A 17,632-nucleotide genomic window follows, 5' to 3' on the forward strand; every position below is an offset into this window, starting at 1 on the left:
CAGAAACCACCAACACTTGGCTTTCTTTTTTTGGCCCAGTCCTGGTGCTAAAACTTGGCCAGAAGCACTGTCCATAGGCCTTCTCAAGGCTAGTGCCCTACCACACGGCACCACTTCTGGCTTTTTCTGTGTGTGGTACTGAGGAATCAAACCCAGGTCTTCATGAATTCTAGGCAAGCACTCTACCCTTAGGCCACATTCCCAGCCCCAAGACCTGGGGTGTCTAGATTAGGTTCCCATGTGTGGTATGACACATTTCTCTTGGAGGTTTATTTTCATGTCTAATGGTATAAGCCAGTTTCCAGGTTGGATGTGTGGCTGTCTTGAATCCCTGAATTTGAACCCCCATTCCTCTACCTGTTCCCCCAAAAGCCAGCATCAATGAAACTTGGTAGTATAAGCTGAAATCCCAAAACTGGGGAGGTTGAGGCAGTTTTCAACCAGATTGATCCTGTCTTTTATTCTTGTGTGTGCCCTAAGCTACTAGTTTCCTTTTGAAGTACAAGAGTAACAGGAAGTAGTTTGCTATGGGTATATGAGCAGGCTGCTATTCATACCAAATTAGGTGGCCCTGTGTGGTCCCCTAAGAACCTTTCCCCTTCTTTGGGAGAAAGATATGAGAACCCACTCTTTGCTTACCAATTTTTTTTTTGTGTGTGTGTGTGTGTGGGTCATGGGCAATGAGTCTTGGGTCCTTTTGTACTGGGGCTGGCTTTGAACCTTGATCCTCAGATCTCAGCCTCCTGAGTAAATTACAGGTGAGCCTTGGCGCCCAGTTTCACCTATAGTCTTAAACATCTCTACCAAGCTAGGTACTGATCTGGGGTCCCCTGTGGTGGCCACTGCTTAGGAGTTCTGGGGAGCACAGGTAATGTCTAGTACCAATTTTCCAAGCCAATTGCAGACAAAGCCAAGAGTGGTCCAGGGCTTCCATGATGAGTGGCCCCATATCGGCATGACTCAGGGCAGCCCCTCCCCCAGCCCCATGCTGTCCACCCATGGCTGACCTGAACCTGGGCAACGGAGTGAGGTGGATGTGAGCTCAAAGCACCAAGTAGCTGCCAGGCCAGCAATGCCAGGCATCCTTCATTGCCAACCTCGGTGACTGCATTGTGCAGCCAACAAGCTGTGAGCTTCAGGGGAAGGAGGGAAGGAGACCAGGGGATTCTCTACCTCAGCCTTCCCAGTAGCTGGGACATCCCAGGCCATACTTGGGTACATTTTTTGAGATCTGGAACCAGGCCATGAAATGGAGGCAGGAGAATCCATTAGAGGAGCTGGGGCAGGCCAGGGTCCGATAGTTTTTCCTAGAGGTCCAGAGACCCTCTAACAGGCTCCTGGCTGCCTCCCAAAGGTACAGCTGGGACACATCTGCAAAGGCCCATCCATACCTCCCCCTCCTTCCCGGCCATGGAGCAGACAGTCCCTTCTCCCTCCCTTCCTCCACAAATGCCAGGAATTCTGGCTTCAAGAGCCCAGGCCAGGAACTTTTCCTTCAGCGGGACATCTACAGCTGGGGGTGGGTGGAAACAGGAAGAAGAGGAGGCCTTAGTTACAGCCTGACCTTAGGAACTCACAACTCCTTCTTCAGCCATATAGTTTGGGGTCTCCTCCAGCCCCCACATGCCTCTCCACAATCCTGCCTACAGGATCCTGGTGCACAGTAACAATAGACACCAGTAGCTGTTTCTGGAGCCCCAGCCTTTGTGCTGGCGGGCTGCCCCACTTTAGGGAACTTCCGGAATCTTCTTCCTCTTGTACCCCTCGGAGCAAGAACCCTTGGCACTGGAGAGGTCCTCTAAGATTTATCTCGGCGCAGTCTCTTGATGTCTGTACCTCAATTTCCTCTGGTAACTAAAAAACACCCTCAGGAGGAGGCCAGGAGCCAGGGGAGTGGGGGTGGGGAATTCTGAGCATCACAAAAAGGAAATAAAAATTCCCTTCTTCCTTTTAGGAAAAGGAAGGGGGTGAAGACCATAAAAAAAAACGAAGGAGCTCATAGAATACAGGTAGCATTCAGTTAGGCTCAGTTCTTTTGTGATAAGCCAGTTGCTGCAGTCGAAATTCCTAGACCCTGGCCTTGCACGTTTACCGGGGTGGGGTGAGAGTGGCAACAGATGGGGGGAGCACTGTGATTTCGACAATGCCTTTGGTGAGTCAGATATTCAGGCCCACTTTGGGCAGTGGTTGACACACCCACTGCATGCCAGCATCATTCCTACAGGCCGACAATGTCATTTTACAGGCAAGAAAAAAAACCCCCAGAGCATAATCACCCACCAAATAGAAAGGACGGACTGGAATGCACAGCCAGGCCACCCGGGTGGGGGGGTGGGGGCAGCAGGCACAGAATTCCAGGGCAAGTTCCACAAGCTTCCAACATACTGCTTAAATCATGTCCCAGAGTGGGCATGCCACTGGTGGGAGGAACTGTAAGATTCTCACATAGAAGCCTTTTGTGTGTCTGGACTCACTTGTTTTGTAGGGTGGGGGAGTATGTTGAGGAATTATAGAAAGGTCCCAGACAAGTGGGTGGGGCCAAGGATTGGAAAATTTCTTGAGCAGGAGGAAGGAGGGGAGGGATTGCTAAGGGAAACCAGACAGATTTGAGACAGACTCTCCCTCACATCCCCCGGCCCCTGAGATCCAAACCTAGGCTGTTGTTTTGGTGCCAGTCCTGGGCCTTGAACTCAAGGTCTGTGCACTCTCCCTGAACCTTTTTGCTTCTACCACTTTGAGCCACAGTTCCACTTTCAATGTTTAGATAGTTAATTGGAGAAGTCACAGACTTTGATCCTGCCTGGCTGGCTTTGAACTGAAATCCTAAGATCTCAGCCTCCTGAGTAGCTAGGATAACAGGCAAGAGCCACTGGAGCCTGGCTTGCCTCGATGGTTAATATGAGATTGTCTCTTGAAATAGAAGTGTGGCTCAAGTGGTAGAGCACAAACACTCAGGGACAGCACCCAGGCTTTGAGTTCAAGCCCCAATACCAGCAAACACATAAAGGCCACATGGGTGAGATGAATGGATGAATGGTGACAGCAGACATGAACTGGACAAACTGCTAAAGGAGTGAATCTCAAGAGGTTTGCTTGGGTCTACTCGTCATGGCTGATCTCCAAGTCCAGATCAACACAAGTGGCTCCCCGAGTGGCTGAGACTATAGGTGCCCCTCACCATAACCAGCTTGAGCAAGGCTGCTCCAATTGGGACTTTCCTGGATGCCTATGATTGAAAACCATACACCAAACTCTAGGGGACCTGATCTCCAATTTGTCCCCCCAAAGCCTGACGTTCTCCACACTTGCAGGCGCACTGCCCCGTGACAGCAGCCCTTTCCTCACTCATCGCACCACCTCCCTCCGCTTCCAGCAGGGGGACAAACGTGTATCATTTCATCATAGGAATTAATTAGCAAAAGAATGGTGACATTTCCTTCTCCATCCCTTTGAATGGAGGCCGGAAGAGGAAGCACGCAAGTCCCGAGGGATCTGGAAGTCCCAGACACATTCTAGAGTCGTCTGTGGAGTCCGTCGGGCACAGGCAGTATTCCGGTTGATCGTGCTGGCTGTTTTGGGAAACTGAACATTCTGGCTCACAGGTGGGGAAGGCACATCAGGAGCCTCCCCCTGGGCTCTGAGAAGGCCCCCAAGGTCCTGGGTAGGGGGTCAAAAGGGCAGGGTGATTCAACCTCACCTGGGCCTTGGCTGGTCGGAGCCGCCCTCCACCCCCTACGTGAATGCTGACGGTGGTCGCATAACTCAGCCGCCTTGCTGGAGGAGGTGGAGGTTGGGGCTGGGGGGGCGGTGATGGTGCCCGGGATGTGGGAGCAGAAGAGGACCAGGAACCCCGAGAAGTTAGGGGGGCCTCGCCTCCAGGTCCCTGCCGCCGAGCTAAGCTCTGGCTGATGTATGAGGCCGCCAAATATCGGGAAAGGGCGGCGGCATTGGGGCCCAGGAGCTGACGGGTGGGTGGCGGGGGGCTACAGGGCGGAGTGGAGTCTGCAGGCACTGATTTTGTCATAGGAGAGGCCAAGGGGCCTCCAGGTTTGGAGAAAACCACTGGGGCCTGGAGTGGGGTGGAGTGGAGATGATCGGGAGAATTTTCTTGCTCAGGTAAAGACATGGCGGTTGGACTCGGGTTATCTGGGCAGTTCTGTTGATCCAACAAAGGGGTAGTAGGTTGGGGGGCCTGTGTGTCTGTGAGGCTGTGCCCTGGAAGCAGAGGGGTGGCAGCTGTAGCCCAGGTGTCTTGTTTGGGCAAAGATGGGGAGTCTTGAACCCCCATATCCTTAAGGCCTTGTGGCTGGTGTATCAAGGTGGTGCCTGGATCCTGGTCCTCTGAGAGATCCTGGGAGCCAAAGGGAGACACGCTGGCTGGGGTGGGAGAGCTCAGGTGGCCGCCTCCATGGGCAGGCAGAAGTGAGGCATCTGGACAACAAATCTCTGGCAGGTCCTGTGACGATGGCAGGAGGGTGGCTGCTGGGATCTCAGGGTCCATGTTGTTCCCAGGCGTTGGCACAGGGCTGCTGGCTGGGTCAGAAACAGAGGCCGGGCCTTGCTCTTCCTGGCATTCTCTCTGCTCGGTTCCTGGGGTGCTGGTTGGGCTCTGGCTCTCGGGTGGGTCTTCTTGCTTGGGCAAGGAGGTGGAAGCTAGAACAGTGACATCCGAATTGCTTCTCAGCAGAGAAACTTGGCTTCCCAACTGGCTCTGATCGGACCAAGTTGGAACAGCTGGGAACTGGACATCTGGAAGGCCTTCCTGCTTGCAGGGCAAAGGTGATGGCACTGGAGCCTCGTTCCAGAAGTCTCCTTGTTCTGGCAGAAAGGGAGGGGGCTGAATATGGCTGCCTAGATGGTCGTGCTCGGATACACCTGAGACATCTAGATTCTGGCCACTCAGGTGGGCTCTCTTAGACAAAGGAGTGGCCATTTGAACCACAGCAGCAGGGCCCAAGGGGACAGATTCTTGTGAACAGGTCATAGGGAAGGCCATCTCACACACCAGTACATGTCCAAAGGCAGGAGGAGAGCCTGTGTGCAAAGCAAACAAGATTAGTGCCGAAAGCTGGGCACAGTGGCTCACGCCTGTAATCCTACTTACTCAGGAGGCTGAGATCTGAGGATTGCGGTTCTAAGCCAGCCCGGGCACTAAAGTCCATGAGACTCTTATCTCCAATTAACCACCAGAAAATGAGAAGTGGGGCGATCTGGCTCAAGGGGTAGCGTGGCAGCCTTGAACTGAAGAGCTCAGGGACAGTGCCCAGGCCCAGGGGTAAGATGGTAGCCTTGAGCTGAAGAGGTCAGGGGCAATGCTCAGGAGGCTCAGGCCGGGATCAAGCGTCATGACCCACCAGGGAAAAAAAAAAAAAAGGATCAGAGTCTGAAATAAAACTAGACTCATAAAGTCCAAGGACAGTGCTCAGGCCCTGAGTTCAAGTTCCATGACTGGCCAAAAAAAAAAAAAAAAAAAAAAGAAAAAGAAGGGACTGGGAGTTTGGCCTAGTGATAGAGTGCTTGCCTAGCATGCATGAAGACCCAGGTTCAATTCCTCAGTACCACATACATAGAAAAAAGCCGGAAGTGGTGCTGAGGCTCAAGTGGTAGAGCTCTAGCCTTGAGAAAATCCAAGGACAGTGCTCAGACCCTGAGTTCAAGCAAAAAAGAAAACCCAGACTCAAAAGCATGAAATGCTACTGTAAAGCAACTGAAAACAAAAAGGGCTGGGGATTGGGGGTGGGGGGAGCACTTAAGGGTTAAAGCATCTGCCTAGCAAGCTCAAGGCTCTGAATTCAAATCCAGCAATTAAGGGGTGAGTAGTTCTTCAGACCTCTGACCTTACCTGGCTCAGCCTCCTCCTGGGGCAGACACGGGGCTGGCTGGGGTTGGGCCAGGACCCGGGGTCGGCGGCGGGGGGCATTGATGGATGCCTGCGTCTCAGCCCTTTGCATCTGCTGGATGCGTTCGCTATAAAGCCGGGCCAGTTCTCGAACCCGCGACGCTGCCCGCTCTGAATGTGGGGCTCCTGCTTTTCCACTGCCTCCACCAAGATCAGAGTCTTCCAGGATCAGCAGAGGCTCGGGGAAGCCGGGTCGGGCCAGGCGACCCTGCTCTAGGGCCTGCCAGGCGCTTCGGATTTCTGAGCAGGAGCGGAATTCCTGCCCATCTGCCAATCCCTGAGCTTGAGTGACATCTTGGGGCTGGAAAGTTTGGGCTGATAATCTGTCTTCTTCCTGCCCTGCCTTGCTTCCTAAAGTGGGGTCCCCCAGTTTTCCAGGATCACTGGCACAAAAGAGCTCTGGTCCTGCGAGCCAGGAGTCACAGGGGGCAGAGGCAGGGCTGGGGGCATCCAGGCCACTAGGCATGGCTGGAAGGCCGGGCACTTGAGGAATGTCACAGAGGCTGGGGACATCTGGAATCTTGGGAAAGTTGCCAATGTCCGGCATTTCAGCTGTGTGGGAGCTTTCTAGTTCCTCTAGGACGTGGAGTGGAGAAGGCTCTCTTTCATCCATCTCCAGTTCTTCTTCCTCTTCTTCCTCCTCTTCCTCTTCCTCCTCCATTTCCTCTTCTGAAGACTCCCTGCCTGGCAGGGATGTGAGGGCTTTGCTGTCACCTGGCACTTTGGGGCTATCTCCAGGAAACTTGGCAATGTCGTGGGTGGCTGGCTGTAGTGGACATGAGAAAGATGCCACAAGTTATCTGGATCCCGGAACTGGTGGCTCAAGTGATGGAGGACCAACTAGCCTTGAGTGAAAAAACTACCAGGCAGCAATCAGGCCCGAGTTCAAGTCCCAGGACTGACACATGTATGCATGTGTGTGCACACACACGTGTGTACATACATACGTGCATGCCTGCTCACACAAAAGCTGGGTTGACAAACTCAGTCCCTGGTCCCTGCTTGTCTGAGTTCAAAGCCCTAGTGACACAATGATAGGGGCCCGGCTTACCCCTGGATCCCGAAGGCCTCGCTGGCTTAGCAGTTCCAAGATCTCCTCAGTAATGGAGGTCCCTGAGGGGCCCAGGGACGGGGGCCCAGTGTCCTCTGGGTCTTCCCGGGGGCCAGAAGCTGGAACTGAGGGCTGCGGCTCTGAGGAGGGGTAAAGTTCCTCTTCACTGCCACCATGCTGTGAAAAGAGGAGACGGTGAAATCCAGAAGCCCCCATACCCCTTTCCTCCCTCCCTTTTCTCCCAGTACTGGGACTTGAACTCAGGGCATTCTACCACTTGAGCTACACAGTTCCACCTCTGGCTTTCTGTTGGTTAACCAGAGTCTAAGAGTCTCACAGACTTTTCTTGCCCAGGCTGTGACTCTTAAATCTCAGCCTCCTGAATAGGGAAGATTGCACTAGGAGATACTTTGGCACCGAGCCCACCAGCCTTCAAAACAATCTATTGTTTTTTGAAGTAGTAGAGATGAGACGCACAGTGGTGTTTCCTAAGCAAGCCCTCTCTACCACATAAGCCATGTTCCTCGTCTTTTAGCTTTTAGGGCCTGGATACTGTCCCTGAGCTCTGCCTGCTCAAAGCTAATGATCTACCACTTTGAAACACAGTTCCAGTTTCATAGAGACTTTTCATGCCCAGGCTGGTTTTGAACTGTGACTCTCAGGTCTCAGCCTCTTGAATAGCTAGCATTACAGGTGTGAGCCACCTAGTACCCTGCTACAGCTGTTTTTTTGGTCAGTCCTGGGCTTGAACTCAGAGCCTGAGCACTGTCCTTGGGCTTTCTCAAGGCTAGTGCTCTACCACTTGAGCCACAGTACCACTTTCAGCCTTTTCTGTGTATATGGTACTGAGGAATGGAATCCGGGCCTGCATGCATGTAAGGCAAGCACTCTACACTAGGCCAAACTCCCAGCCCCTTTTTTCTTTGTTGGTTGTTTGATTGGAACACCACTTCTAGTTTTCTGATGGTTAACTGGAAATAAAAGTCTCACGGACTTTAATGTCCAGGCTGGCTTTGAACCATGATCCTCCCATCTCAGCCTTCTGAGTAGCTAGGATTACAGGTGCGAGCCACTGTGCCTGGCTAGAGCTTTTTTATGATAAGAGCTCTACTACATTTGTCCAGGATAACTGGAAAGCATGATCCTACCATCACTGCCTCCCAAGTACTAGGGATTACAGGTGTATGTCACTGAGCTCAGCTTCATTCCCTTTCTTCTGTCAGCTCCCAACAATCCGTCCTGAGTTCCTTTTTCCTTCAGCCCCTGGAGTCTGGGGTCCCCAAAACTTTGTCTCAAGAGTATTTCTTGCCGGGTGTGGTGGCTCACGTCTGTAATCCTAGCTACTCAGCAGGCTGAGATTTAAGGATCTGGGTTCAAAGCCAGCCCAGGCACTAAAGAACCTGAAACTCTTATCTCCAATTAATCACCATGAAACGAAGAAGGGAGGCTGTGGCTCAAGGGTTAAGGTGGTAGCCTTGAGCTGAAGAGCTCAGGGACAGTACCAAGGCCCAGAGTTCAAGCCCCACGACCCACCCTCACCCCCCACCACATACACACACACACACACACAAAAGTATTTCTTACCTTGAATCTAGGCTTAGCTGGGATGGAGAGAGGAAGAAAAGAAAAGATTTAGGGTAAGAGTAAACCTTATCCCTTGCAACCAAGAGGAGGAAGCCCTCCCCACATCCCACCTCACCCATTCATTGCAGCAGCATTCCCCTGGGGGAAGAGACAGACAGACAGACAGACAAACATGGACCCATCACTGACCGTCCTGTGGGAACACAGCATAAGGGTCTTTTGGTGGCTCTAGAGGGGAGGACAGCAGTGTGAGGAGCCAGATGGCACTGGAACCCTGGGGTACCTCTAGGGGTTACCCCTGATGTTACTCACCCAATTGTCTGTAGCTACGACGACTGGCGGAGAGCCCGGGAGACGGAGCTGGAAGAATCAGGCAGAACAAGCATAAGGTACATACCAGGAATAATGAACACCCAGCCTCCATCTTTTTTTTTTTTTTTAACCTGTGTTCCTTCGGCCAGGGGTGAAACTTCGAGCATCTCGAGGCCGGGGAGAACCTAGAGGGGGTGTGGGGGGCTCCAGGATAGGCTTGCTTTTTGGAGCACCTGCAGGGAAAAGTTTGGGAAAGCTAGCTGGCACAGACTTCTTGGTCTACAGAAACAAACAGTGGCCTGTGCCCCCATCCCCAGGCCCCAACTCACAGTGAAGGCTGTTTTCCAAAAGAACTTGCTTCGCCTGAAAGAGACCAGGATGTGGGGTTTGGGGGGGTGGTTAAGGGCCTGTGTTCAAGATGGCTGTTGACTATGTATCCTGAACACAGTGCTAAGGGATAAATGTCATCATCCCTCCAACATGAGAATATTAAGGCCAAAGGAAGGGAAGTGAGAGAATGAGATGTGGCTCAAGGGTGAGAGAACCTGCTTTCCATGGGTGAAGTCCTGGGTTCAAGTCCCAGTACCTCCAAGATCCCAAAGTTAGAAACAGGACAGAGCTGGGACTTAAATCCAGAAAGTACCAGTAGCAGGTGGCTCACCAATGCCGTCCCAGATTGAGGTTCAAAGCCAGTGCAGACAGTAAAGTCCCTAAGACTCATCTTCTACATCCAATAAGCCACCAACAAATTGAATGTAGCTCAAGTGCTAGAACAAGTCTTTTTTTTTTTTTTTTGGGTGGGGGGGAGGGCCGGTTGTGGGGCTTGAACTCTGAGCCTATGCACAGTCTCTGAGCTCTTCAGCTCAAGGCAAGCGCTCTACCACTTTGAGCCACAGTGCCACTTCCAGCTTTTTGGTAGTCTCACAGAATTTTGTGCCCTGCTGGCTTTGAACAGCGATTCCCAGATCTCAGGTCTCCTGAGTAGCTAGGATGACAGGCGTGAGCCACTGCACCCGGCTTAGAGCAACAGTCTTGAGGAAATGAAAAGGAAAAGAAAAAAAAAGCTCAGAGGCTGGAAATGTGGCTTGGTGGTAGAATGTTTGCCTAGCACGCATGAAGCCCTGGGTTCGATTCTTTAGTACCACATAAACAGAAAAGGCCACAAGTGATGCTGTGGCTTAAATGGTAGAACACTAGCCCTGAGCACAATTCCCAGGACTGGCACAAAAGGAGCATCATTTTATTTATTTGTTTGGTGAGAGTCCTGGGACTTGAGCTCAGGCCTGGGCAGTGTTCCAGAACTTATTTTTGTTCAAGAATAGTGCTCTGCCACTTGAGCCACATTACCACTTTGCCATTTTCTGATTTTCTTTCTTTCTTTTTTGCCTAATCCTGGGCCTCAAACTCAGGGCCTGACCACTGTCCTTGGGCTTTCTCAAGGCTAGAGCTCTGCCACCTGAGCCACAGCGCCACTTCTGGCTTTTTTCTATGTATATGGTACCGAGAAATCGGAGCTGGGTCTTTGTGCATGCTAGGCAAGCACTCCGCCACTAGGCCAAACTCCTGGCCCGATTTTTTTTTTTTTTTGGGGGGGGGGGGAGACAAAAGAGTCTCATGAACTTTCTGGCCCGGATTGCCTTTGAACTGTAATCCTAAGATCTCCGTCTCCTGACTAGCTAGGATGACAGGCGTGAGCCACTGTGGCTGGCTACAACCCCCTCTGCACTCAAAAGGGTCCCCAGTATGGCAGGGGCTGTACCTTAGCTGGGATGGAGGCAGGGTGGTTCTCAAAAAAGAGGCGCTGGAGGCAGTGAATCCAGAGGCGCTTCTCTTCTTGGTTCTTGGCCTGGAGGAGCAGTTAAAGAACTAGGAAGCAGGTTGGGGTGAGGGCGGGGCCCCAGCCAACCACGCCCACCCTGCACTCACCTGAAGCAGGTGCCTGTGTTTGGGAATGGTCAGATCGGACACCTTGAACCCCAGAGGGTCTCGAGGACTTTCACTCACACTCAGGTTACAGCACTGAGAGGACAGAAAGAGCCACGCTGACAACTTCACAGGTCCCAAGAGAGCTGCGGAGCTGGCGCAGCAGCCTGGTCTCCTCTGCACCCCTTCTTTCTCCACTCCCACAAACACCTCCCTTGGGGACAAATCCGGATTATTCCTGACAGTCCTCATCTCACAGCGGGTACCGCAGCCTCCTGCTGGTCTCACTTTATTTATTTGGTTGACTATTTTCCCAGAAAAAGAACTCCTGCCCGTGCATACACGCTAGACAAGCGTCTTATCCCTGAGCTACACCCCAAGCCCTGGCCTGGCTTGTACCACATCTCTTTTTTCTCAGTCACAAAGCTTGATCTCGGGTCGGGAGTTTGGCCTAGGTGTAGAGTGCTTGTCTAGCATGCACGAAGACCCGGGTTCGATTCCTTGGTACCACATACATAGAAAAAAGGCGGAAGTGGTGCTGAGGCTCAAGTGGTAGAGCTCTAACCTTGAGAAAGTCCAAGGACAGTGCTCAGGCCCTGAGCTCAAGCCCAGGACTGGCAAAAACAAACAAACAAACAAACAAAGCTTGATCTCAAAGCCTGGTTGCTGTCCCTGAGCTCTTCTGCTCAAGGCTGGCACTTTACCACGTTGAGTCACAACTCCACTACCAGTTTTTGGGTGGTTAACTGGAGATCAAAGTCTCAGGGACTTTTGTGCCTAGGCTGGCTTTGACCCTCAATCCTTAGACCTGGGCCACCTGAGTAGCTAAGATTATAGGCGTGAGCCACCAGCACGTGGCCCATTCACTGTTTTTGAGATCTGAACTTGGACTGTGGTCCTCCCTTCTCTGCCTCCCTAAGTAGCTGGGATTACAGATGTGAGTTACTGCACCCGGCCCTGCTTCCCATGCTGGAGGTGGCAGTAGAAAGCATTGCAGAGGTAGCCCCTGTTCCCCATCCCCATACTTACAAAGATATGACCCTTGTAGGCATATTCTGGCCCCCGACGTTTAGCAATGAGCAGCATCTTTGAGAACAAGAAGAGCAGTCTCTCCCCGCCTCTCAGCCGGGGGCCGCCCCCTCGGAAGGCTCCCTCTAATACCAGCTCCCCAAAGGCGCTGAGCTCTGGGCCAGTCCAACCACCTAGCCGCCTTTGCACTTCCTGTTGGGACCCGCGGCCCAAGCACAGACAGATCAAGACAGAGTGGTTAGTGATAGAGATATCTACTTGTCCCAGACCCCACCCCCCCTCACAAGGCTGCACCCCCTGATTCACCTGGAGGCGAGCAGCGTGCTCCTGTTTCCGCTTCATGTCGTTGATGTACCATGCCACAGCAGTCATGGACACAATCGCTTCTTCCACCATCTCCCGGCCTCCGGTGTCTGCGCCCTCTGCCCAGTGCTTACCTAGTTCCTGCCAGGCATGGACCGGGCACACAGGATGAGGAAGAAAACAAGCAGAGAGGAAAAAGGTAAAGGGAGAAGCTGAGCCAGACGTCAGTGGCTCACGCCCGTCATCCTGGCTTCTCAGGAAGCTGAATTCTGAGGATCAGGGTTCAAAGTCAGCCTGGGCAGTAAAGTCTGAGAATCTTATCTCTAATGAACCACCAGAAGGTAGAGCTGTGGCTCAAGTGGTAAGAGCACTAGCCTTGGGCACAAAATCTCAGAGATAGCACCCAGGCCCTGAGTTCAAGCTCCAGGATTGACCAAACAACAACATATCCTCTTATCTCCTATGAACCACCAAAATGCTGGAAGTGGTGCTGTGGCTCAAATGGTAGAGCTCTGGACTTGAGAAAACTCAAGGATAGTGCCCAGGCCCTGAATTTAAAGCCCCAGGATTGGCAAAAGAAAAAAAAAAAAAAAAGTCCCTGAAATCTTATCTCAAATGAACCACCAGAAAACCAGAAGTGGCGGTGTGGTTCAAAGCGGTAGACAGCTAGCCTTGAGCAAAGGCGCTCAGGGACAGCGCTCAGAACATGAGTTCAAGTCCCCCTTGCACACACACGTACACACGGGGGTCCTTGCCCCTCCCTGCCTGGCCCGGCTCTGGGGCCACACTGACCTGCAACAGGAGATGGTACTTGAGGATGCGCTGGACGGGTTTCAGAAGGAAACTCTGCAGGGGCAGTGAGTGGCGCAGCTGGGCCTGGCGCTCCCGCAGCCACAGGGCGGCTGGCGGAGACACGGACAGCTCCCGGAGCAGGGCCAGGGAGCTGCGGGCACAGCACCCGTCAGCAGAGCTGGCAACTTCCAGGAGGCAGGGCTGGGAGGGGGTGGTGAGCGGGTGGCTAGGATCGGGGGTGGCAGCGAGGGTCTGGCAGGGATGAGGGCTCAGTGTGTGGCTGGGTGGGTCAGAGGGGAGGCCCGAGTCCTGGGCACTGGCTTGGTGCCCCATCCGGGGCTCCCTGCCCCCCCCTCACCTTGGGTAGTTCATGCAGTACAAGGTGTAGATGTCAAAGTCTTCACTCTGTGGGGAGAGGCAGGGAACGAGGGGAGTCAGGAGACACCAGACCAGGTCTGAGCTTCCCATGTCCCCTGTAGTCCAGGTGGCATCTTGAAAGCCCCTCCACCCCATTCCCAGGCCCATACTCACCCTCTGCACAAAGCACTCGGCGATGCTCCCTGCGCTGCTGCTGCTCTCCAAGTCCTCCAGGAGCTCGCTGTGGGGGAGGGGACGGTTGAGGACCCCCCCACATCTTCCCCCACCTCCCACCACACGGGACACTGGAGAGAACTGTGAGTAATGGTGGCAGCCACTGGCTTTTTGGTGGCTCACTGGAAACAAAAACCTCACAGCCCTCTCTGCCAAGGCTGGCTTTGAACCATGATCCTCAGATGTGGGCCTCTTGAGTAGCTAAGTTGACAGGCCACTGGCCGCCAACTTAAAAGATTTTACCCTTTAATTACTAACCCGGGGACCAAATCCAGGGCTGCCTAGATGCTAGGCCAGTGCTTTATCACGTGAGCCGTACTCAAATTCGTCTTTTATTTTTTTTTGGGGGGGGGGGTGCCAGTCCTGGAGCTTGAACTCAGGGGCTGGGCAGTCTCTGAGCTTCTTTTTGCTCAAGGCTAGCACTCTACCACTTGATTCACTTTTGGCTTTTTCTGTTTATGTGGTACCAGGCGCTCTAGCACTAAGTCACATTCCCAGGCCCTCAAGTTCTTGTTTTTAATTTCTAGTCTTTAGGACAAGGGTTTTACTTTTTCTTTTTTGTGGGTCATGGGGCTTGAACTCAGTCTGGGTGCTGTCCCTGAGCTCTGCTGCTCAAGGCTGCTACTCTGCCTTGAGCCAAGCCCCATATCCCGTTTTCTAGAGGTTAACTGGAGATAAGAGTCTCAAGTCCCTTGGTGCCTGGGCTGGCTTTGAACCTTGATCCTTAGATCTCAGCCTCCTGAGTAGCTAGGATTACAAGCGTGGGTCACCGCGCCCAGCTCTTTTCTTTTGTTTTATTTCCGAGGTGATGTAAAGAGAGGTTAAGGTTACATTCGTCAGGCAATGACTTGCTTCAAACTCTTGCTCCTGCCGACTCTTATCTTCTGAGTGGCTGGAATTACAGGTGTGAGTCACCATCTCAGCAGTGAAGCTACCATGACCTCAAGATGCTGTCGTGACCCTAAAATCCAGTGGAGGTAGCAGGATCCTCAGTGTTGTCCCATCCTCCATGACTATGGTTTCCTAGGCAACCAGGGAGAGTCACTGACCACCACCGTGCTCCCCCGGTCATGGCCTTGAGGCTCCCGGGGCCTCCTGGATTCAGTCCCAAGGCCAGACCTGACATAAAGACTCCTCCATACTGAAGCTTGGTCCTGGTCTCAATGTGAGGGCAATCTCACCTCAATGCTGGAAGAACCTTCTTCCTGCCACACTCACCCCTGCTCTGGTCCTATGCCTCCAGCATAATCCTGGCCTGCTGTCACTTACACCCAAGCAGGACACTGTGAGGGGTCCCCGACCTCCCCCGTCCCGCCCCTGACCTGTTGAATTCGTAGATATCCTCGATATTGGCAAACAGTGTGCCCACTTGTTCCACGCTCAGACCCAGGACCCCATTGCCATCCAGCAGGGGCCCTAGGTAATCCTGTGGGGCAAATCACTAGTGTTAATGACCAGGGTCGAGGGCCTGGCCTAAAGCACCCCACTGCCTCCTCCACTCCCCATTATGCCGGTCACCTCACCTCCACGATGCTGCGCAGGTCCCTGACATAGGCGCGCTCCGTCTCCACGATCTCCCGGGCCACCCGCTCCAGTCGTGAGGGTTTGGCTGAACCTGGGGTCCCCACAGGTGACAGGTGCAGGCGGATGGGGGGCCCTGGGAGGGGCTCTGGCTTGGAGGATGGGCAGGTTGGGGTAGGCCCCGGGCCTGGGTCTCCCTCAGAGCCCACTGTGCTGAGAGAGGTGGAACTCCCAGAACCCCGGGGGGAGGCCATGGCAGGGGCTGCAGGAACGGGGAGAAGGAGATGAGGGGTTCTCCAAGCGCTATGCCCCCTCCCACTCATCCACTCAGCATTTCCTGGCGGTCCCTCCTCCCTCTGCTTTTTTTTGGGGGGGGGTCACTTGTGGGGCTTGAACTCAGAGCCTGGGCACTGTTCTTGCACTGCTTTGTGTTCAAGGCTAGTGCTTTACCCGCCTGAGCCACAGTGCCACTGCCAGCTTTTATTTGTTCTTGGTACTGAGGAATCGAACCCAGGGCTTTGTGCTTGCTAGGCAAGCGTTGTACTAAGCTACATTCTAGGGGCTTGGAGTGTAGCATAGGGGTAGAGTGGTTGACTAGCATGCATGAAGCCCTGAGTTTGATTCCTCACTACCACATACACAGAAAAAGCTAGAAGTGGTGCTGTAAATCAAGGGGCAGAGCTCTAGCCTTGAGAAAGCCCAACGACAGTGCTCAGGCCCTGAGTTCAAACCCTGAGACTGGCAAAAACAAACAGTCAAATAAGCTACATTCCCAGCCCTAAAATGTAAGATACTCTTAACTCCAAGTAACAAATAAAAAGCTAAAAACTACAAGTTAAGCCAGGTGGTGGTAGCTCACATCTGTAATTATACTCAGGAGGCTGAGATACAAGGATCATAGTTTGAAGCCAGCCCGGGCAGGAAAAGTCCATGAGGTTTTTTGTTGTTGTTCGGTCATGGAGCTTGAAATCTGGGCACTGTCCCTGAGCTCTTCAGCTCAAGGCTAGTGCTCTACCACTTGAACCACAGAGCCACTTCTAGTTTTCTGGGAGTTAATTGGTAAGAGTCCAGGCTGGCCACTGAGTGGCTAGGATTACAGGATGAACAACCATTGCCCAGCTTCCATGAGGATCTTATCTCCAATTAACTACCCAAAAAGCTGAAAGTGGAGCGATAGCTCAAGTGGCAGAGTGATAACTTTGAGCAAAAACACTCAGAGACAGCACCAAGACCTGAGTTTAAGCCCCAGGATCTGAAAGGGAAAAAAAAAAAAGGTAGAAGTAGAAGCATAGCTGCAGTAGTAGAGCTCCAACTTTTTGAGTTTGTCAAGCAAGAGTCTGATACCTGTAATCGGAGCTACTCACGAGGCTGAGATCTGAGGCTCACAGTTCAAAGCTATCCCATAAGGAAAGCCTGTGAAACACTGACGTCCCATTAATTAGCAAAAAAGTCCTAAGTGGAGCGGTGACTCAAATGGTAGAGTGCCAGCCAGCCTTGAACAAAAAAGCTGAGAAGCAGCACCAGGACCTGAGTTCACGGCCCAGGACTGGCCAAAAAAAAAAAAAGTTAGAAACTCTAAGTGCAAGCTCCATTGGCAGAACAATGAATAATTCAGTCCCATCGACTACCGGGTAACCTCTCAGGGCTCTATTTTTCAATCCTGTAATTCACGGCTGTGTATCAGCCGGGGAGATCTTTCTGAATCTGTCCATCTGTATCAACACGAAGTGCTAAACTCTTCTTCATGCCTTCAGGTTAAAGTCCAGACTTTGTGCACTGTGACCAGGACAGATTTCCTGCAGGCTAGACCTTCTCCCATGACTGTACCTCATGTCAGCTTGTAGTTATTTAAGGCAGCAACTCGGAGCCTTTGCACATACCATTCCCCCTGCGCGCGCAGAGTGCTTGTTTTTTGCCACATTGCTTCCTCCTAAGGTTGTATGGTTTTTTTCGATGTCCCTGACTCCAGGATCTCTCAAGACTGGACTCCCACAGCCTGTAGGGGTTAATGGGAGGTCCCGTAGCCACTATCTTTTCTTTTCTTTCTTTCTTTCTGTGTGTGTGTGTGTGTGTGTGTGTAAAGGGGGTGGGGGGTGTTACTAGGACATGAACTCAGAACCTGGGCGCTGTCCCTGAGTTCATTCACTCCAGACTGGTGCTTTATCACATGAAGCACAGCTCCACTTCCAGCTTTTCTGCTAGTTAACGTCTTTCCTGCTATGGCTGGCCTCCAAATGCGATCCTCAGGTTTCAGCCTCCTGAGTAGTAAGTGTGAGTCACTAGGGACTGACTCTTCAGCCTTATCAACTTGACCTTACTTCCGTACTTTTCCCACCAGCAAGACTCAGTGTCCCCCTCCCTCCCTCTGGCCATGTGAGGTACTCACCTGTGGGAGTGTCACCCTGGAGGCCGGGATTGGGTTTAGCCAGGTTCAGTCCCCGAGCTCCCTCAGGCATGGCTGAGAGGAACAGCAGTGACCTGCAAAAAAGATCACCATCACCCCTTTTTTGGGGGGGGGTGTAGAGGAACCCCTCTCTCTCACTCACCAAGATGCAGTGAGTAGGAAACATTTAAATTGAGAGAGACAGACACAGACAGAGCGCCCCCGCCCCCCTGGGGATAAGTTA

At 52.7% G+C, this 17,632-nt stretch overlaps 1 protein-coding gene across 1 annotated transcript; it reads right to left on the bottom strand.

Annotated features, from left to right (window-relative positions):
* Positions 1–3,338: 3,338 nt before the first annotated feature.
* On the bottom strand, positions 3,339–17,492 carry Plekhg2 (pleckstrin homology and RhoGEF domain containing G2). Its single transcript, XM_090323007.1, is given in 19 exon segments — positions 3,339–3,666; positions 3,668–5,034; positions 5,843–6,665; positions 6,951–7,127; positions 8,535–8,551; positions 8,724–8,762; positions 8,847–8,894; positions 8,978–9,079; positions 9,176–9,209; positions 10,606–10,692; positions 10,773–10,865; positions 11,799–11,990; positions 12,105–12,242; positions 12,894–13,044; positions 13,252–13,298; positions 13,425–13,491; positions 14,807–14,910; positions 15,008–15,267; positions 17,392–17,492. Coding segments are annotated over 19 exon segments (4,074 nt in total). The 5' UTR covers positions 17,462–17,492; the 3' UTR covers positions 3,339–3,408.
* Between the last annotated feature and the right edge of the window lie 140 nt (positions 17,493–17,632).

The sequence above is a fragment of the Megascapheus bottae genome, chromosome 31 (assembly GCF_031878675.1).
Source record: "Megascapheus bottae isolate mThoBot1 chromosome 31, mThoBot2.hap1, whole genome shotgun sequence".
NCBI classification, from domain to species: domain Eukaryota; kingdom Metazoa; phylum Chordata; class Mammalia; order Rodentia; family Geomyidae; genus Megascapheus; species Megascapheus bottae.